Below are 19,247 nucleotides of genomic sequence, written 5' to 3'. Positions count from 1 at the left end.
TAAAGAAAGATATTTTGAAATAACTTTGAGAATTCTTGGTTTAAAGCTATAGCAGAGCTTGAAGCTGAGTCTTGAGTCACAGTCTCCTGGTCCTGAAGGTATTTTCACTTTACTGAGAGCTTTTATCAGGGCTAATGGTGATACAGCTGTGGCTTTGATAAGCACCACCCTGAAGATGATGCACAGAAGCCAAGTTAAGGCTTTTTAAGAAAATAAGATCCAGGTTTGCCTCTGTGGCAGCATTTCAAAGACCAGACCTTGAAGTAGGTGACTTGAACCAAATTGAATGATACAGGGCTGCTAGAAAACCTTCCTTCACAACCTGGCAAGCAGGAGTAGAGTCCTGTGGCAGGTGACCCTTTGGTGGCTCTTTTTTCCCATTGCCATCACCTCCCAGCTGCAGAGCAGCCCTGCAGCTCCCAGCCCTGTTCCTTCTTGCTGGGCTCTCTCTGCACAGCTGGTTTCTGCCTCTGGCTTTGCTGCAGCTCCACATCCTCTTGCTCTGCTTGTGGGAGCACAGTTCCTACTTGAACAGCTGAGGTTCATGTCCAGCAGTGGTTTTCCAGTGAAGGTGGGCAGGTATGTAATATATTGGGAGAGGGAGCTGGAGGAGCACTGTTTTGCAAAATAGGAGGAGGAAAAATGTAATTAGAATACTTGAGCAAATACAGCAGAGCAGTAGTTCTGTACAATTGGCCAAGGAAATTGACTGAAAGAATGATGATCAAAGTTTAAAAATATCTCTAGCTTTCTGGTTTAATTGATGTATCTTCCAGTCTGTGCTGTGTTGCCTCCTTTTTCCTGTGGCTTGCAGGAGATACTGGTAAATTTTCCACTTAGAGGATGAGAGGACTGCTTTTTTTGCATGGACTGAGGAGAAAGTCAGGTTTTTTTCTTACATTTGCTTTGGTTTTTTGTAGCATAGGATTTCTAGGGTTGCTGAACCTATCCAGCTCTTGTTTTTAGCTTAATGCTGATTTTGTTTGGATTAAGCAAGATTTCAGAATTCAGTTAAAACTAATTTCATTCTCTTTGCCTGCCAGAAAGAGTGTTGGGTGGGTTAATTCAGCAGTTCAGTGTGAGCTAATCCTGCAGTTTAGTGCAACCAAATGCTTAAACCATTGAAGCAGCTGAACTGAGTAAGATGCAGCTCTAAGCTATCAAAAGCAGTGTGTAGTCATTAACCCATGGGCATGTGCAGTACAGTCTCCCAGCAGCTGCCTTTCAATGCCCTTTGCAGCAGTTCCTTGATGGTTATTTCCAAGCGTATTTTAACTGAAGGGAGGGGCGGGTCCTCAAAAAGGTGTTCTTGCTATCCAGCATTTTAGGATCTGCCAGCTAAAGAAGGAAGAGACAGAGTAAAAACCTTGAGGATGTGAGCCAGCTAGGTTTTCTAGTGAAGCAGTCCAAATGTTTTCCAGATTGTCACAAACTGTTAAATTATTTACAGTAAATTTTAACTGGAAGATCCCCAATTGAGCCAGATGCCATGGCTGTTTGCAGAGCATTCAAGAGAGTGGTGAAGTATTTGGGAATTGGAGTTAAGAGATGGCAGCATGTAGTTGGAGGCAGAGTGCTGGCAGCTGTAACTTGATAAAGACATTTTGCAGGAGAAGAGGAGAAGAGGTTCATATTGAAGAGATGTATCTGAGGTGCTGTAGGGATTTTTTTTTCCCCAATTCAGGACTTACAGCCAAGAGTCTGCCTCTTTCTTTCTACCTCCTTAGCTGTGGGCATTTTCATTGTGGAGTGAATTGACTGAGCTTGTAAGTCATCCACACTTTTACCATTATTCGAGACCTAGGCCTTTCAGGGTATGGTAAAGATGTACATTTTCTCTCCAATGAACTACTTTTTAAAATTCTCTTTTCTTGTCCCCATTAGCAAAGTGCACATGATTTCTGCATCTGCAAACTGACAAGAACTGTTTGGTTTTTTTGTTGCCTGGGCCTAAAAATCCCTGTTACTTCTACTATGGGTTTCAAAACAGCTCTAAACACACCAGATGAGTTTTGGCTGGAAAACAATGATTATGTAATTTTGAGACAAGTCTACTTGTTTTACTTTTAAAAATGATAGTTCAGAATTTAGAATTCCTCTTCTAAAACCTAAATTGAAATAGTGTCTAGCAAGTAAATCCATTTGTTCTGGAGAAATTTGAGGACTGAGAAAAATAGGAGCAGGGGAGCAAATTGCATCATTGAAAATGGAAGTGAGAAAGGAGACTTTATCTGGCTTTAATTCAGGAGATAATATTCATGTTAAATTTAAAGGATTGGACTTTTTCTGTGTTGCTTAGTTTGCTAATGAGTCACTTTTCCTAGATCACCTTCTCTAGTATTAGTAATGGCTTGTGAGGCTGCTGGTGCTTCCCCCGGAGGCAGGAACTGCTCCGTGGTTACTCATCCCTATGGTATTTCAGATGCTGGCATCTGCCTGTGCTGTACAGACTGCAGTGTTGAAGGCTTGGCTCAGAGGCAGAGGCCTGTGGATTGTCACTTTTGTGTCTTAGCTGAATAAACCCAAAGGCTTTTCAACCTACTTTTTCCCCATTCTTGATGTTTTTCAGGAGAATGTGCACCAGATTCCTGCCTGTCCAGCCATTCCTATTGTGTTGTCCTTCTCTTACAGCCTCTGTGTTGCCTCCCTCTCTTTTTCCATGTGGGACTGATATGTGTCACGTACATTTGCATGGCTCTTTACAGCTCTCTCCCCAGAATCTTACCTGCATTCCCATTTCTCCTGGCATGTTGCCTAATATTTTGTTTGGTGTACCTCATCACTCTGCTAGTCTCAAACCCTGTCTCATGCCTGTGGTCAAGATACCCTTACATTCTGTGGACAACACAAATGTACTTCCAGGTTTTTCTTCAACCTAGTTTTAGACCTTTCTGTCACTGGAATAAGCCACAAGTATGAGCACCCTGGTATAAAAATCTACTGTGCTTTATCCACTTAGAAATTAAGATTAAGTGCCCCATATAGAGCTACAGCATGTAACTGAGCATGAATGGATGAACTTTTACCCTCACTTAGTCCTCAGGGAAGACCATTCCCTTTAGCTCTGCTTTTGCTTGTTCTTAGACTTGATCTTATCTCTTGTGTTGAGCAGGAAACTGGGCAGAACAGAGAGGTTTGTGGCATGTGTATTAATAGGAAAATATTGGAAGTATGGCAGGAACCAGTAACTGTGAGTTCTTTTTCCTTTGGGCACTAATTGATTGACTACGATGACCATAGGTCGGAAGGGACATTTTTAGCAACTGCAAAGCTGCAAACTTCTCTGCTCTTCCAGAGTACATTAATTGTAATAAGGAAGTGTTCATTTCTTTGCAATAAATGGTAGGACAAGAGGAAGCAACCTCAAGCTGTAATGGGGGAGGTTTGGATTTTAGGAAACATTTTTTCACTGGAGTGAATGTCAGTCATTGGAACAGGCTGCCAAAGGTGGTGATTGAATCACCATATCTGGAGACATTTAAAAGGCCTATAGGGACACTTTGGGACATGGCTGGGTTAATGGTTGAAATTGATGACCAACCAAAATGATTCTGTGATTCTGTGGCTGGTTGTGCGATTTTCTATCAATCAGCAGTCTAAACAGCGCTAAAAGGGCCTTTTCACCTGGGGAGCAAGGGGGTGGTGCTGTGACCCGAGTCCTGACCTAAGTCCTCCTAAAAGGACAAGGAGGCTGCAGAAACTGCCTTTGTATCACAGGGGTGAATGGGAGTCTCTACCCTTAAGGATATCTGGTGATGGACCCTTTTCACTGCAAACAGGGGTAGGTGCTGAGTAAAAGGTGGGGGCAACAAACAGAAACATAGAGACCCAGACCTGGACAGAGAAACCTAATGGAGGCAGGGACAAGAAACAAACTTTGTCAGACACATTAATGGATAGGCTAACTATAGCCTCATTTAATGTAGAAGATAGAATGTAGTCATAGAAGATATCTCTGAGGTATGATTCCTTTTTGAACTTAGCCTCAGATAAAACTCTTCTACCTTGTCCCCAGTGTGTATCAGGCAATGCCTGACTTCATTAGGGTCAGAATGCTTCCAGTGGAAGTATCTGTCTACACACGTGAGCTTGATTAAAAATATTTTCTTCATGCTAATTGCATTAGTGCATCTCTTAACATGTTTAAAGTTGTGCATCAAACAAATAGAGAAAATTATTCCATTATGTCACTCATAGAATGCTAAAATAGGTCTTTTTTTATCTTTATATTATTTGATCGCACAAGCTTAGCTAAGAAGGTTTTAGTCATTTGCAACACTAAACTCAGAGAGGAAAACTTGGATTGATTTTAATCAATGATTCACTTTTCTTGTCAATCCAGAAAATAAAATGCATAAGAAATTGTCACTTTATGTTAAATTACCACTTATATAATCCGATGTTCTGTACTGGAGGAAGATACGATACGTAGAATTGGAGTCTGGGGTAGTGGCTGTGGTGCCTGTCTGAGTATTAGACATGAAATTATCATATATACATATGATTCATTGCTTATCCTTCAACATATATGGTTGAAGATGTCAACTTCAGAAAAATCTAATATCTGAACACATAATAATTGCAGCACTTTTCCTGAAATGCCAGGGTTTCAGGACTTAAAATTAGTTCTAAATCATATCCTGTATTAATAATCTGAAACATTTCTTTATTTAACACTGGCAAATGCATTTCTTAATGCCATTTTGATTCAGCTCATGCTCTTCTGTGTCTGTCTGTGTAGTCTTCATAAACGGGGACAGCCTCACTTTGCTTTGACTGTGCTGGAGTAACACGGAGTGTGTGAGGAGCAGTGGATTCATCCGTGTGATGGAGGCTGTCATCCACCTCCATGGAACGTGAGGCAGTATGGCTCCTTGCAATGAAACACAGCGTGCAGAGTCTGTGTGCTGTTCTTATCTTTGAGAATATATGACAGATTGTTTGGTGTAGCAGCAGATTGTCATTTTTATTATTAGATGGTGCATGTTTTTACTGGTGTGGCCATTCTGGTAATTTCCTATGTTATTTGTGCTTGAGCACTGCCATGGGGTTGTTTTAGCAGGGTGTGCACCATGCGGTGCTGACTTCCCTTAGTTCTCACAGAATCATGAAAACTTTTTAAGTTTCAATATCTTATACTAATGTTCATCTCTTGGTGATCATCTGCTTGCTTCTTACATTACTGCTATTTTTGCTTGGAAGGAAAGTCAAAAGAGATGCTATCTGAGCCTCAGCAAGGTGCAGAAGTCCAAATGAATTCAAGAGGAGTAGGTGTGAGGCTATATTGTTACATTTATTTTATTAGTTTGTTTTGGATGAGATTTTCAGGATGTACCTATTTCTGTCATATTTGGCATGCTTAGCAAAATAAGGAAGCAAAGAAAAAGCTTTGTGGCCCATACCAGGTATCATGAAACTTCATGTAATGCAGCCTGGTTCTAGTACAGAATTACTGAGTAAGGGACAGTGAGAGCATTAGTCCTTGGCTTTCAGTTCCCTGGTAGTGGACTAGGAACTTCTGTGAGCAGTCAGAGAAAACCTACAAAACTGTGCAAAGATAGAGAATTTGTGTTTCTTCCCCTTCAAAGCTTTGGGCAGTGGGCCTGCTCTCTTCCAGTGCCTCTCAGATGGATGATACTGCAGAGAGAGAAGAAACACTTTCTTCTTTCCCTTTTTTGCAACAGTAAGGCTGACTCCTTACTTACTGGTGCCCTGTGTACATATAGCCAAGCACAAAAGAGTATATAAACTTTCCTCTCTCATCTGTAAAATAATTTCTTTAGAAATGCAAAGAATTCAAGCCCTAGCAGTGTTTCTGATGAATGCCTGCTTCAAATCTTTGTTTTGTGGCAAAAGATTAATCACAGTAGATTATCAGTTCTAAAGGTCTTCAGTTTATTTTTTGTTGCTGAAAATTACATGTATTTAAAAAACAATTAATATCTCTCCCTAGGAATGTACATACTGTCTTTATCCGTCTCCTTGTATGAGCTTGCTACATGTTGCCAAGTCCCATGGAATTCTTTCCAGTCTGTTTGAATGGCTTTTTTCCCCTTATTCAACTGTAAGCACAGTGTCAAATCAAAGCTGCTGTATGAAATGTGTTTTGCTGGGCAATGACCATGATGAATTCAATGCTGTGCTGATTAGTTGCTGTATTTCTAGGTGGAAGAGCTACATTTGATCTTGGTGCTGGAAGGAAAACCACAGTGTGTAGGCTGGTGGCTGCTCCATTCCTAATTCATTGGCAGTTTTGGGGAAAAAATATCTGCATTTTCTGATTATTTTTTAGGCCAGATATTAGAATTAATTATAGTTCTAGCTATTTCAACAAGAGTTCATTGTAAAATTTAATTCCTTGAAGATTTGTGTATCATTCAGAGCCGTAACTAAGTCTCTTAACTCCTGCAAATCATAATAAGGAGTAATAGGTAAAAAGCCACTGCTCCTTTAAATCAGTATCACCAATGACTCAGAATATCTATTGATTTTTTTCTTTATTCCTACCAGCAGTTTCAATTAAGATTCAGCAGGTCCACTCTGAGAAAATTCTACATAAAGCACTGCCTGATATTCTTGGTTAATACTGCTTTTTAGATTCTGTTTAAGAAATGAGCACTTAAAAGTAACTATATCTGTAACAGGTTAAACATCTATCTAAAAGGCTAGTATAATTCCCAGTTTATAGCTTTTGTTATGTATTTTTGAGTGTATAATTACTAGAATGTATAAATTTATATATTTCATCAAATTTTTTCAGACAACAGCTATGTAAATTTAAAAAGTCAATTATATTCTCCCATATTACTTTCTGAATATAACAGAGTTGCAGCATGATTTTGGAAAAGCCCCGAACAACCATGCTGTATTTTCCCTGCAGATAGTGTCTGTATCAACAAATCATCTAGACAAAATGATTATGGGCTGTTTGTCTTTACCCTTTGTAATGCACTAAGCAAATTTCAGTCCTTCTTCCCCACGTGAAGCATTTACTAATTTGGTTTTTATACTGTGCTTCTCAGTCTCTTTGTTCGTGCATTTTTGGGAGGCAAACTCCAGATGTGCATCAGCTATTATTCCACATAGGATTGTGTGACAGTATTCTACCTGGAAGCCTGGTGGAAGGAAGGTAACCTGAGGCTCTGTGAAATCGTGAGAGCTGCAGAAAAATAAATGGGAAGGTCAGCCATTAGGGAGAAGAGCAAGATGCATGTGTAGAATAAAAGCTATTAATAAAAATGTTTGCGTTCTGAGTCACCATGCTTCCCATATAAATTTCCATATTGGCATGTGGCCACTGCTGTAATTGTTTGCATTAAAAAGTAGTATCAGGAATGTAGTATATTTTTAGCTCTCACTACAGCAGTAGAAACAAAAAAAAGGTTAACATTTTACTGTAAGCCAGTTTTCTAAAGATCACCTGAGATCTTTGAGATCTGTGGTTGTAATTTGGAAACGTTTGGCAAGAAATATCAAAGTACAACATAAATATCTCTGAAATTTCAGAGACATAAGTTCGTAGCTGATGTATTTGTTACTTACTAATTATAGATATTTCTGAAGTCGTCTGCCATTTCACAAACAAACTTAGATGGTTGATTTCCCTTTTCACATGGTTGGCTTCCTTTCTGTTTCCTAAGCAGGCAATAAGTTTTTCTTTATTTTCAAGACTGTGTGCTGGAGAGCTTTACTTGTTAAATGTACCTTCACTTCCATCAACCTTTGGAGGGAGGCCTCTGAGAAGGGTATTAGCTGTCTTACACATTTGGTTTTCTTCTGATTTGGAAATTGGGAGGTTAACATAAAAGAGCTGAAATGCATATCCTGCATGGTGAGTGAAAAATGTTAAGAAATAAATTGCTGGTGTGCTTTCATGCAAAGAAGAAATAATTTAAGGAAGCAGTACTGAATGGGGGTTGAAATTTCCTCTATTGTAGTTTTAAAATGCCAGATCAAGAAGGGGCCTTGAATTTGAGTGGTGTCTAAAGTCCATGGCTGAAAATTCAGTATTGAAGAGCTAGTGTTCTTTGGCTGTTTACCTGAAGAAATGGAGGATATTGTAAATTTACAATGTAAAGAGTATTGAAAGCCCAGTGCAAGGAGATTAATCATGAAGAAATGCCACTGTTGAATGCCTGGCACTCCCTGAAAACATGGAACATATGATGTATTTAAGTATTGTTAGGACTCTGTGCTGTAGCCATTATGAAAAGGACTCTGGTGCAACATTGCAAATCAAATAACTTGTTCTGCTGCACATGAAGTTGGTACAGTGGCCTTGGAGGGGAAGAGAGTGACAAGAATTCCCAGTTCATCTCAAGGACCCCTGTCTCATGAACAGGAGCAGTATCAGTAAATGGGTTGAGCAGGAAATCTCCTTTATGAAAAAGAAAAATGGGGGGAGAAGAAATGAAAAATAGCTAGAATACAAGAGAGGGAGGACTGGAAAACTACCCAGATAAACCAATAGGAAACATGATGAACTGGAAAAAAAACTAAAGAATTAAAGCCAAACTATGTAAAAATTAAAGCCAAATTATTTTAACATTTAAAAAGTCATTGAGACCAAAAAGAAAAATATTAAGCAATGGAGAAGCAGAGAAAAATACTGATTTGTAGAAAAGATAGTGTTTTAGTTTTGGCCTATGCTTCTTTGTGAAACGTGAGTTTAGAAGACCTTTGGTAACCAGATCAAGAAAATCTTTAAAATCATTTAATTAGATTGAAGGACAAAAGATAAACTCTTGTGATAAGCAAAAATGTTCACTGTTCATTTACGTTCCAATTGATTTTCCTTCAAGCTAAGAAAGAAACATGCTTCATTTGGACAGAAGGCAGCATTGATATAAAAGTGTAGAATATGAGGCAATGGTTGCTTAAGAGTAGTTAAAACTACAGAAAAAATGACAAGTCTGCAAGGATTCAAGAGGAGGCAAGTTTATCTTTGTATGAGAAAAAACTACCCCCATCTACTGTCCAGCAATACCAGTTATGAGGGATGATTTTCTTTCAAGTTGCTACAAATAGAGAATTTTATTTCTTAATTTGATACTTCCTTCAAGTGTATTTGGGTTGTTCAGGTGTTTAATCAGAAACACACTGAATTTAAATTTTATCTTTTTGGGTGTAAATGATATCTTTACAAAAACAAATCTGTGATCTCAAACATTTACAGTTGTTTTTGAAGAACTGTCAGTTTATAATTTTAATGTTTTACACAAGTAAACATGCAGTTCTTATTTGTATTAATGTTACCATATTATTTTTTGTTTGGAAAGAAGCAAGCATCACTGTGCATTTATTGGGCTGTGTTATACTGCATTTAGTGGAAATTGGCTCCTCTGTCTACAAGATACACCTTTGGAAACAAAACAGCTTCGCTGATAATTACCATGTTAATCAGATGTGCCATAAAGCCATTGTATCTGAAGGACCATTGTCCTGTGCTTTTCTAGAGCTTGGTTTCTTGCCCCTTCATTTCTAGGAGAAATTCTTGAGTGCAAAATCTGATTTAAATGGAACACTCCCTCTACATCAACATACAGAAGCTTTAAATTACATAGGGATGAGCCTGACAAGATGTTCTCAACCTCTGACCTTCTGAGAGTCTTTCCCAGAGACAACTGAAGGTCACCTATTGTTATCTGTGTGATAGTCTTGATTGCACATTGATTTGAAGCTGGGTGGGTTTTTCTATCTTCACGTCTATATAATACTCTTAAAACTGCTATTTGCACTCTCTTACTGCACTGTAGTGCCAAAAGAAAGGTCACAGAAATTTATGTTTTTACATTTCAATATCTAAGAGAAAGTCATGGGTTACCAGAAGTGGATAAAGAGATTTTTCATCCCTCAGCTGAGTAAGCTGTGAGATTTTGCATTCATTTTGGTTGGGTTTGATCTTTTTAAGAGCAAGAGCTTTTTTTTCAATCTGAGCATTAGGCTTTTGCAGTGAAATTTGCGTTCAAACTTTGTTTTTAGTATCTTCTCTTCAGTTGTTGGATTTTCAGCATTTCAGTATCTTCTGTAGCATAGAGCACACTAACAGTTCAATGTCCTTAAACAAAAATAGAGTAGGAAGAATTAATCCAGAAGAGTGCATCTGTTTTGCCTTATGGATTACTGACCTTTGATAACAGCTGGTTCATAATTGCAGGTTTTTAGAATTCACTTTGAATGTGTGCTTGTTTGAACTTTTTATTCTTGTTTTCTTTTTTGTAGATTACAGATAGAAGAATCTTCTAAACCTGTAAGGTTATCACAGCAGCTGGACAAAGCTGTAACCACAAACTATAAACCAGTGGCTAATCATCAGTATAATGTAAGTAGCTTTTACTATTTTCCCTTCTTTTCTTCAGGAAGAATTTGGCTTAGGACTCCAGGACTGCTCTGCTGCTGTCCAGTAGCTTTTTTGCTCACAGTTGACCATTGTCTTTGGCAATGCTCTATGTCATCTGGTTTCTCCTTGATTTTGTCTTCTGGAGATCTTCTTTCTCAAGACCAGTATCGCCCTTGGGGCAAAGGTCTGCCAGTTGTAAATGTCTTGTGTTATCTGATGGAGGGCAGACCACTGTCACCCAACCCTTTCTAGTGACTTTATTGCATTCTTCCTCTAATCTTTTTCATTTTAATGTAATTTTGATGTTTGGGGATGAAAGGCAGTTCTGGCTTTGTGCTGTGAGATGTTGGCTCTTTGAGCCAAATAGCTTATGATCTGCAGGAGAGTAAAGGACTTGAAAAGAATCATTAGTTTCCAGTCCTTTGGAGGAATTGGCAACAAGTAGAAAAGAGTAACAGCTGATAATTTTTCTCAGTTTCATACCTTCACAGTACGTGTTATTGGCATCATTGGCTTTGTCAATATTACACCCACACCGCTGTTCCAGATCAGCTGATGTACATATAAACTGTAACGTCCTTTTCCTGAGAGATCCTCTTTGGGTATGTTGAATGTAAGGAACAATAAGTCATACTGAAAATGAATCACTGTGTTAGTCATTTAAACTTTTACACTTTTTATTAAGATTTTATTTACATAAAACAAATGACAATATATACTCGATGATATTTAAGCATTATTATGAAAGTCGCTCTATTGCCACAGAACCAGAAATAATCATTTCTCTCTCTTGGGACTGTTTTGTAGTAGTTACTGTTCAAAGCCTACTCTCTAGATGGATGATCATACCAATATAACTATTGCAGCTTAGGGAATGCCATTTAACCAAAACTGTCACATTGATGTGTCCTACTATGCATATGCAGTTTTACCTCAGTATATTGTTTTATGACGCTGCTGGTGTTCTCCTTCTTTAATTCTGGAAATAAGCTTTGGCGGGGTACAGCTTCTCTTTTTAGTGGGATGCTCTTCCATCTCCCTGACACCAGCATAATTACAGCAGGATGACTTCAACCTGGAGATAATCTTTGTATCTTTATTCCAGCTGCAAACCACAGGTCATCATCATTTTGGAAATTTAGATCTTATGTGAGGTTGAGGGGGTATAACCAGGACATAATCAGGCCTGTTAAAAGTGATTATGTTTTTGTGTCCTATTTGTAAAGTTTTTATTGGTTACATAGCTGTCCATGGTCATGGAAATCCATCAGCAGTGTGTTTAGTTTTCATGTCCAGCTTACAGGTGTTCTATAGGAAAAATCTTGTAAGACATAATTGTACTTGAATTACCTTGCCCTTGCCTTGCCTCCAAAGGCCGAGGCATGACTACTTTCTACAAAATCTTTATTTTCATTAAGCCTTTTATGAAGGTTCAGGTAAGATGGATGAAAAGATGTATAACTGGGAGAAGAAGTCCATGAACTTCTGAAAACCTCTTGGTTGAATTTTTCTGCTGTTTTCAAGCAGTAACTGCTTTCTTAGAATCTGTTGCATTGAATGTAATCACATGGGTATTCGGGACAGGACTTTAACCAGAAATAAGTAAAAATGTACAAACTGACACATATGCTAATACAGTCATCATCTGGGCAGTTTCTGAGGGAAGAATGAGTGTCTACTAAGTAAGACAGAAAGGGTTAACATTTCTTGAAGGAAAGAATATAGAATGGGGCTTAAGTGTAGCTGCTCCATGTACCTGTAAATGAACGTACAACAGGAAGGAGGAGGGAAATAAATTATGTGTGGATGGGGAATAGCAGTAGCTTGTTTGAATTCAAGGACTGGGAAAGTGATTAGGTTATTTTTGCAAGAAATTATACTAAGCCTACATTTCTAGTTGAAGAAATTACAATTCCATTACAATATATGATAAGATTGTAACTTAGCTTTTCTTCTCTGGGGAAGAGACCTCCATTATATCTATAAATATTGAATGTGTTTACAAAGTTGCAACTTGCAGCTGGAACCTTTCTGTGACTTAATTATTTTTCATAATACAGCAGAAAAGTTCCTCAGTGGTTCTGAGGTTACCCCTTCGGAGGCTTTAGTGGTTTCTTTGTGGTCCTCTCTTCCCAATGTCCTGTACTGTATAGGTTGGTACCCATGCTCCAGGAGACAAGAAAACCTTTTAGGACCACTTTAAATCATCTTTAGATAAAACTTTGGATTTATTCTAACTTCTCTATCACCTTTGTATTCACTGTCTACCAAAGCAGTTACATCAGCTTTAGTATTGATGGTACTTTCAAGAAGGCAATTTTGGCAGCTTTTCAGCAAGCTTAGCAACATCCTGGGAAGGTAAACAAAGAGAAATTGATTTCGGTATAAAGTCTTCTGGGGATAAACTCACAACTTCTGTGCTAAACAGCTTGTTCTAAAATGGTCCTTCCTTGAAATCAAATAGTATTTGAATGTTTTTTAAATTAAAAAACCACACAACTTTAAAGAAATCTAATTAATTTACAAGGTAGGTGCATTCTATTACATGACAATTAAAAAGCGCTTTAAGCCTACTGCATAGAAGATGCTTTTTGCAAAGAAAACAGGAGGGAAAAAAATGAAAGGCTGCATTGTGACTTGCTATGAGCAGTGTATTCACAAGACCAAAAAGAAAAAATCAGCAACAGAAGACACCAAGCTTTTTTTTTTTTGCCTTTTTTTTTTTTTGAGCACTTCTCAAAGTGCTCTCTGTCTTTAGATAACTGTGGAACCTGTTGCTGAAGTTAGAGCGCAATGCTAGAGTGTTGCTAATTAGAGAGTGGGCAACTGGGGCACCAGCTGCTCATAACTTTTCAATAAAGGGAGGGTTTGATAGTCAGTTTTCTATGTGGGTTGATTTTATACATTAATGGATTAAGGATATTAGAATATTCACATGGAATTTTATAATAATTGTCTCTTGGGCTTCCAGAAGCAAATGTTTTGACATGCTATTGTTTAAAGGAAGGCCAGTGTCATAGTTTTATGTTCCTCCTCTCATGTCTGTGGTGCAGCAGTTCTGCTGTGGATCATGGTAACCAAGATAATGTACTTTCAAGCTGGTTTGCTTGATGTTACAGTTTGCTATGTTGCAAAGCTATTTCTGTTTTGAAGATGTATTCTTCTTTAAATACAGTGGCTAAAGAGTTAAATAATTACACTAAACTGTGTTACTGGATAAAAATCAGTTGCATGATGGGCTTGTGTGGTGAGATTGTAGCTTTTATAACACTACATGGAGTTAGAAAAGCAGGCAAGTATTTGGTTGCACACATCTCTTTTAGGTGTAAAGCAGAAGCAAGAGACTTCAAGCTATAGGTTGGGAGCAATTGCTCTGCAGTTTAATGATGTACATCCATTTCAGAATGTGAAGGAGGTGGTTGGCTGGCTGGAGACCTGGGAGCTACGGCAAAGGTAGCAATAGTCTTTAGCCACTTTGGGACAGCTACCAAGAGACAGGCTATTTTCACTCTGAGAGTAGGAGGGAGTTAGCTGGCAAGGATATATAGGAAAAAATAAATTGTGTGATAAAACCAATCTTTCTTCTTAAAAATAAGATTTTTAGTATCCAGTAGATCTGTGCATTTTTATTTCTATGCTTTTCATCTGAAAGTCTTCCTTTTGAAAGCCAGATTTGAGCCATCAGAAGCAGAACGACTCCCATGCAGAATTATCCCATTTACAGCCAGGCGTGTGTCCCTTATTGATCACATGCATCTTTTCTGCTGTACATTGTGCCGCTGTGGATTCACCCACACAGTTTGCCTGAAAGCACTTGGTGATTACATGACTTACACTGCCTTCTGGATCAACTTTTGTTGGTTGGAAGGGGCTGGCTGGTTTTCTGTGCGAGGGTGGTATTGGGGGTGGATGGGGTGATGTGCTGGAGGTGTGGTTGGTGCTCTCTGGTGGTTGGGGTTTGTTTGGGGTGTGCTGGTTGGTCTGTGCTTCTGATGATGAATCAGAGGAAGTATTTTTGGAGGCGATAAAAGTTTCTGTGAAAACATATAGTCATCTGGTGCAGATTATAATGGTGAAGTAATTTTTAATGTACAGTTTGAAGTAGGATGATGTGTGGCAACAAGGGACCTCTGCCTGCTTAGAAAGTTTGGGGTTTTGGGACTAGTGTAACTTCATGTGTGCTGCTCTGGTTTCTCCTGAAGAGAAACCATCCAGATCCTCAAAGTGTATCTTTGAATATTAGTTGTGTATTGATGGAGTTGATGCCTTGAGTGCTCCTTTTCTGGAGAAAATGAGGCAGTGTCCAAGGGCCCTTGGGAGCATCCTTTGGGCAGGTGCTTGTTATGATTGTGGATGTAGCCATGTTGGTCTGTGGATTTTCCCAAGAATGGCAGTTTGGAGGTTGTTTGACACTTGTCATACCTCAGAAGCTGATATCAACAGAGGTGGAATGAGAATACTGTCTCAGTTTGGATTCCTGTACTATTATTAATTCTCTGTCCAGGTTTGGGCACATGCAGGCTCTGTTTATGCTTCTTTTTTTTTTTTTTTTTTCTGGTTAAAGCAGATACACACATCTGAGAAGTTTATTGTGCTGAGGACAAAATGCTTAGTTTATGTTCATAGAAGAATATTTGAATGTTCAAAAGAAAACTTTCCAGATGAAAAGCACTGAGTCATTGAACAGTGTTCGATTAAATAGAAGAGGGATTTTGAAGCTTAATGTTCAGCACTGAGAATTACACAGCATTACATATGAATGTCTTTAAAACATGTTTTGTAACAGATTGAATATGAGAAGAAGAAGAAAGAAGATGGAAAACGAGCTCGAGCTGATAAACAACAAGTGCTGGACATGCTTTTTTCAGCCTTTGAGAAGCATCAGTATTATAACATTAAAGACCTGGTGGACATAACCAAACAGCCAGTGGTACGTACTGCAAGTCTTGTAAATACAATCATTTTCAGTAGTTACTACTGTGTGTATGTTACATATACAGAAATAGTTTAATAAATATTATATGTCTTAGAAACTTCTCTCTAAACATTTTTACAGCAAACTGAAATCACCAAGTTTTAAGTTCAGCATTGTAGGACATTGTAAGATACCAAACATTGCAGTGAGTGTGCTTTTTCTTTACAGAGGTGGTTTAAATAACCTAAATAGTCTCTTTTTTATTTGGGTTTGCTTTAATACTAGGAACCAGATTCTGTAATGTTCTCATGTCTACCCTGCTACTCCTGTCCTCACTGAAGCCTAGTTCTCTTGGCAGTAGCTAGCTTGTGTTACTCTATAGTTGGTCCTTCCCTCAGCTTCTGAACTTTCTTTTGGCACAGCAACAGGGGTTGCTCTTTTTCTGTATTTCATGGTATTTGTATTAAATGCAAGGACTATCTGTGTTAGGAGCTCAGGCATCATGACAATGCCTCCAAAATTACTGGATTTCCATTACAAATAGGGTAATTTTTAGGTTAAAAGTTTAGGTGGTTGATATTTAGGATTTATTTGGAGTTTTCTTTTAAAGTGTTTTGATACACAGACAAGAAAAGCACCGAGACATCTGCATATGTGATGGTTTTGTTGTATTGCAGTATCTGTCAGCATCTTCATGTATGAACCATAACTTTCCAGTTCTTTCCCTTCTTTCCATGTTCAAGCTTTCCTTGAGCAGACCAGGCAAGAGTGGGAGGGAGACAGTGACATGCAAAGGACCTTTGGTGTTTTTGATGTTTTTCACTGCCAACTTCAATATCCATCCTCAGCCCAGCTGCAGATTTCAGAAAACTTAAGGGGACTTAATTGTGTTTAAGTCTAAATGGAGCAACAATGTCACAGGTTTTTAGAGCTAAGGCAGAAGAAAAACAGTAACAGCTGGATTATGGAAGAAATACTCTGTTAAAAAAGGGGGCAGAAATGAAGATGCTTACTAGTTTTGCTCACTTCACATTTAGAATGAAGTGCATCTCTGTCAGAGCGTTTGTATAAGTGAACAGTCTGTTTGGTTAGAAGCTGCATGAAGATGTTACCCAAGTCAAATCCATGTAGGTTTACTGTGTTCTAGTGCCTTGAAAGAAACTTGAAAGTTGAGTAACATATCCATGTCTTCCGTTCATTTATCTCATGAATCAGCTCCTTATCTCTGTGGCAGAGAAGGTGCGTGGGTCATGGGAGCTGACAAGGAGGAATGAATAGGAGGAAGATATGGAGGAAGTGGCAAGAAAATTTTAAGTGGGTTTTTTTTTGGGGTAAGGGAAGTGTTGCAGTCACTATCTCAATCAGTCTAAATGCAAGTTGGTACAGATTTATCTCATCTACCATGACATCAACTTGCAGTAGTCACCCACAACTCCCACTTAAGCTACTGGAGATCTTGAAGTTACAAATAAATAAAGGTATTTTTCTTACATAATAGTAAATTTAAATAGTAAATTTAATCCTTGCTACAGAATATGTTGCAACTTACACAAGAAGTTGCTGCTATCATTATTTGTATAATGAAATCACAAAACAAATATCTTATGAATGTAAATTACTGCTATATTAAGGAAACCTGGATTTATGTGTTTTTCATTCTAATGCAAAATAACAATTTGCAGTAGTAGGCAAATCTTTTGCCACCTACCCAGATGTAAGTACTGAACGCTCCCTGGGAATTCTGTAGTAATTCCAGATTTGGGCTTCATGACTGAGAACATAATATGAATCTCTGTGAGGAATCAAATATTTGTGGAGAACGGAACCAGGATGGAGCCAGTGGTCTAAAATGAACTGTATATTTTAAAAATTGAGTAGATTGTTTGGATTTTTTCTTCTATTTTAGCTTTAAGTAATGGTTATCCTAAATACAGTGGAGTTTGTTTCCCCCACAAAATTTCAGAAGGATTTTCAGAGCTTGTAAGTTAACTCCTCAGAAATTTTTATCCCATAACTCCATGATAACATTTCACTTTATATGGAAAAAATATAATGAGGAAAGGTAGAACAGAGCAGAGGATGCTTTAAATATATGAACAGATCACCTACAGATGAGCTTCTGTGCTAGAATTATATGTACATAGACACACTGGATCTCTTTCTGAGAAAAAATTGTGGCCCCCTGACTAGCAATCATCAGGCTCTAAAATTCAGGATTTGGCATCTCTGGGAGTTTGTGGAGTTTCTCTCCATGGTACAGTATCAGAGCACTATGCTTCAAGATGTATAGGCCAGCCTGGTGCAGTGCATACCCAGGTGGGGAGTCCTGGTTTCTAGGAGAATTGGCTCTGCAGGAAAAATCATAGCATCCCCTGAACTCATCTCTTCAAGCCACTTGCTCTCAGGTACTGTACAGCACAGTGGGATTATCCAAGTTTCATAATTGTCTAAAATCTCCAGCAGTTCAGTGTTATCTGTGCACACGCAGTGATATTTTGGGGTTACTGCTCTCAGCTGCCCTCCCTAACACCTCTGCTGCCTGGTTGCCCCCTGCAGCAGAGATGGGAAATAGGAAGATGTGGCAAATCCTCAGCTGCTGCAGTTCATGGTTCCAGCTTGAAGTGCTGTTATCTGTGGCACAGATGTTACCTTGCTATTCAGTTTGGGTTGGTTTTGTTCCATTTTGTTACACTCTTGGAACTTTTGCCCTGGGAGAAGCAGGGGTTTGGGTGGGTGCTGTGGAAAGTTCAGCCATAGTGGTTTCACTCTGCCTGAGCCCAGCAGCAGCATCATACCTTGTGACCCATCTTCCCAGGCAGAGTGGATCTGCCAGTTCAGCAGCTGCACATGAATGCACCTCATGGCACTGAGTGCAGTTATGGGGGAATTTTTCCAGTTCTCTGTCCGTGTGATCTAGAGCAGGATTTAACCTTGCAGCCAGGTATTTCTCCCACCCACTCTGCTGTGCTTTGAAGTGCCTGTCGGTGGCAGGGATTGCAAAGCAGGCAGTGGCTATGCAGGTGTGCCCATCTGCACACAGCCATGCAGAAATGGCTGTTCCAGCTGCTCCCAGCACCCTTCACACCGTGCGTGTGTGTCCCGGGTACCTGACGGGAATAATGACGGCATCTCTGCAACGTCGGGGTGTGCGAGGGCACGTCGGTGATCTCCTGCTGCCACCTGCTGGGCTTTGCATCCAGCACCCCTGGAGGCTGAGGAGCTGTCCCTGCACAGTGAACTCCCTGCTCCTGTGCCCAGCTGCTCTGCTCAAAGGAAACCCCAAAAAAGACACTAAGGAACGGGTTCATCCATGACAGTCACCTTTCTTACATGTTGGGCTGCTTTGCATACTTTTGATGTGTACCTGGAGAGGGAGAGTAAGGATAAGTGTCTCTAAAAACCACTTCTTTTACTGTCTGAGAATATACTTGTTGTTTATGTATGTCCTAGCTTTTCCATTTAGCAAAGGGGGGGAAGAGTGTAAGGAACAGGCCATAGACAATCAGCCTTTCTTATTTTCCCTTTGTCTTATATTTGCTCTTGGTGGAACTGTAGATTCAGAAAACACAAGCAGTCCAACAACTCTGGTTCAATATAAGCACTCCAAGAGGATTAAATTGCTCAAAAAAAAGCAATTATGAATTTAATATGGGGATTCTTAAACTGTGGTCTGTGGTTGCCATGACAATCCACTCATCTCAGTCCCAATTAATAATTAAACAAACAAGCAGGCTCTTGTGACTCTTAAGAAAATTACTGGTGTTTATTATAAAGAGTGAAGGAGGGCAATATCAGTGAATTGTGTTTTGTCAAAGATTATATTACTGGTATAATAGCTCTACATGTTTTGGTTTTTTTCTTTCTCTTCCAAGCCTTAATATTTTAAGGTATTAGAAAATTCTCAGATGTATACTCAGCTCTCCTCTAAAAATGAGGCCATAATAAAATGCTTAAAGCTTTGCAAAATGGCATGAAAACCAACAGCTTGAGGCT

General features: G+C 38.9%; 1 protein-coding gene across 1 annotated transcript in view; it reads left to right on the top strand.

Moving 5' to 3' along the window:
* Positions 1-19,247, top strand: part of GTF2F2 (general transcription factor IIF subunit 2) — an 87,495-nt gene that overhangs the window by 58,986 nt on the left and 9,262 nt on the right. The window contains exons 7-8 of the mRNA XM_056499279.1: positions 10,222-10,321; positions 15,126-15,269. Coding sequence (XP_056355254.1) covers positions 10,222-10,321; positions 15,126-15,269 — 244 coding nt within the window. The remainder of the gene's footprint in view (positions 1-10,221; positions 10,322-15,125; positions 15,270-19,247) is intronic.

Source organism: Oenanthe melanoleuca, chromosome 1 (assembly GCF_029582105.1).
Source record: "Oenanthe melanoleuca isolate GR-GAL-2019-014 chromosome 1, OMel1.0, whole genome shotgun sequence".
NCBI lineage: Eukaryota > Metazoa > Chordata > Aves > Passeriformes > Muscicapidae > Oenanthe > Oenanthe melanoleuca.
The sequence above is the reverse complement of the archived record's forward strand: the minus strand, read 5'-3'. Positions and strand labels throughout refer to the sequence as shown.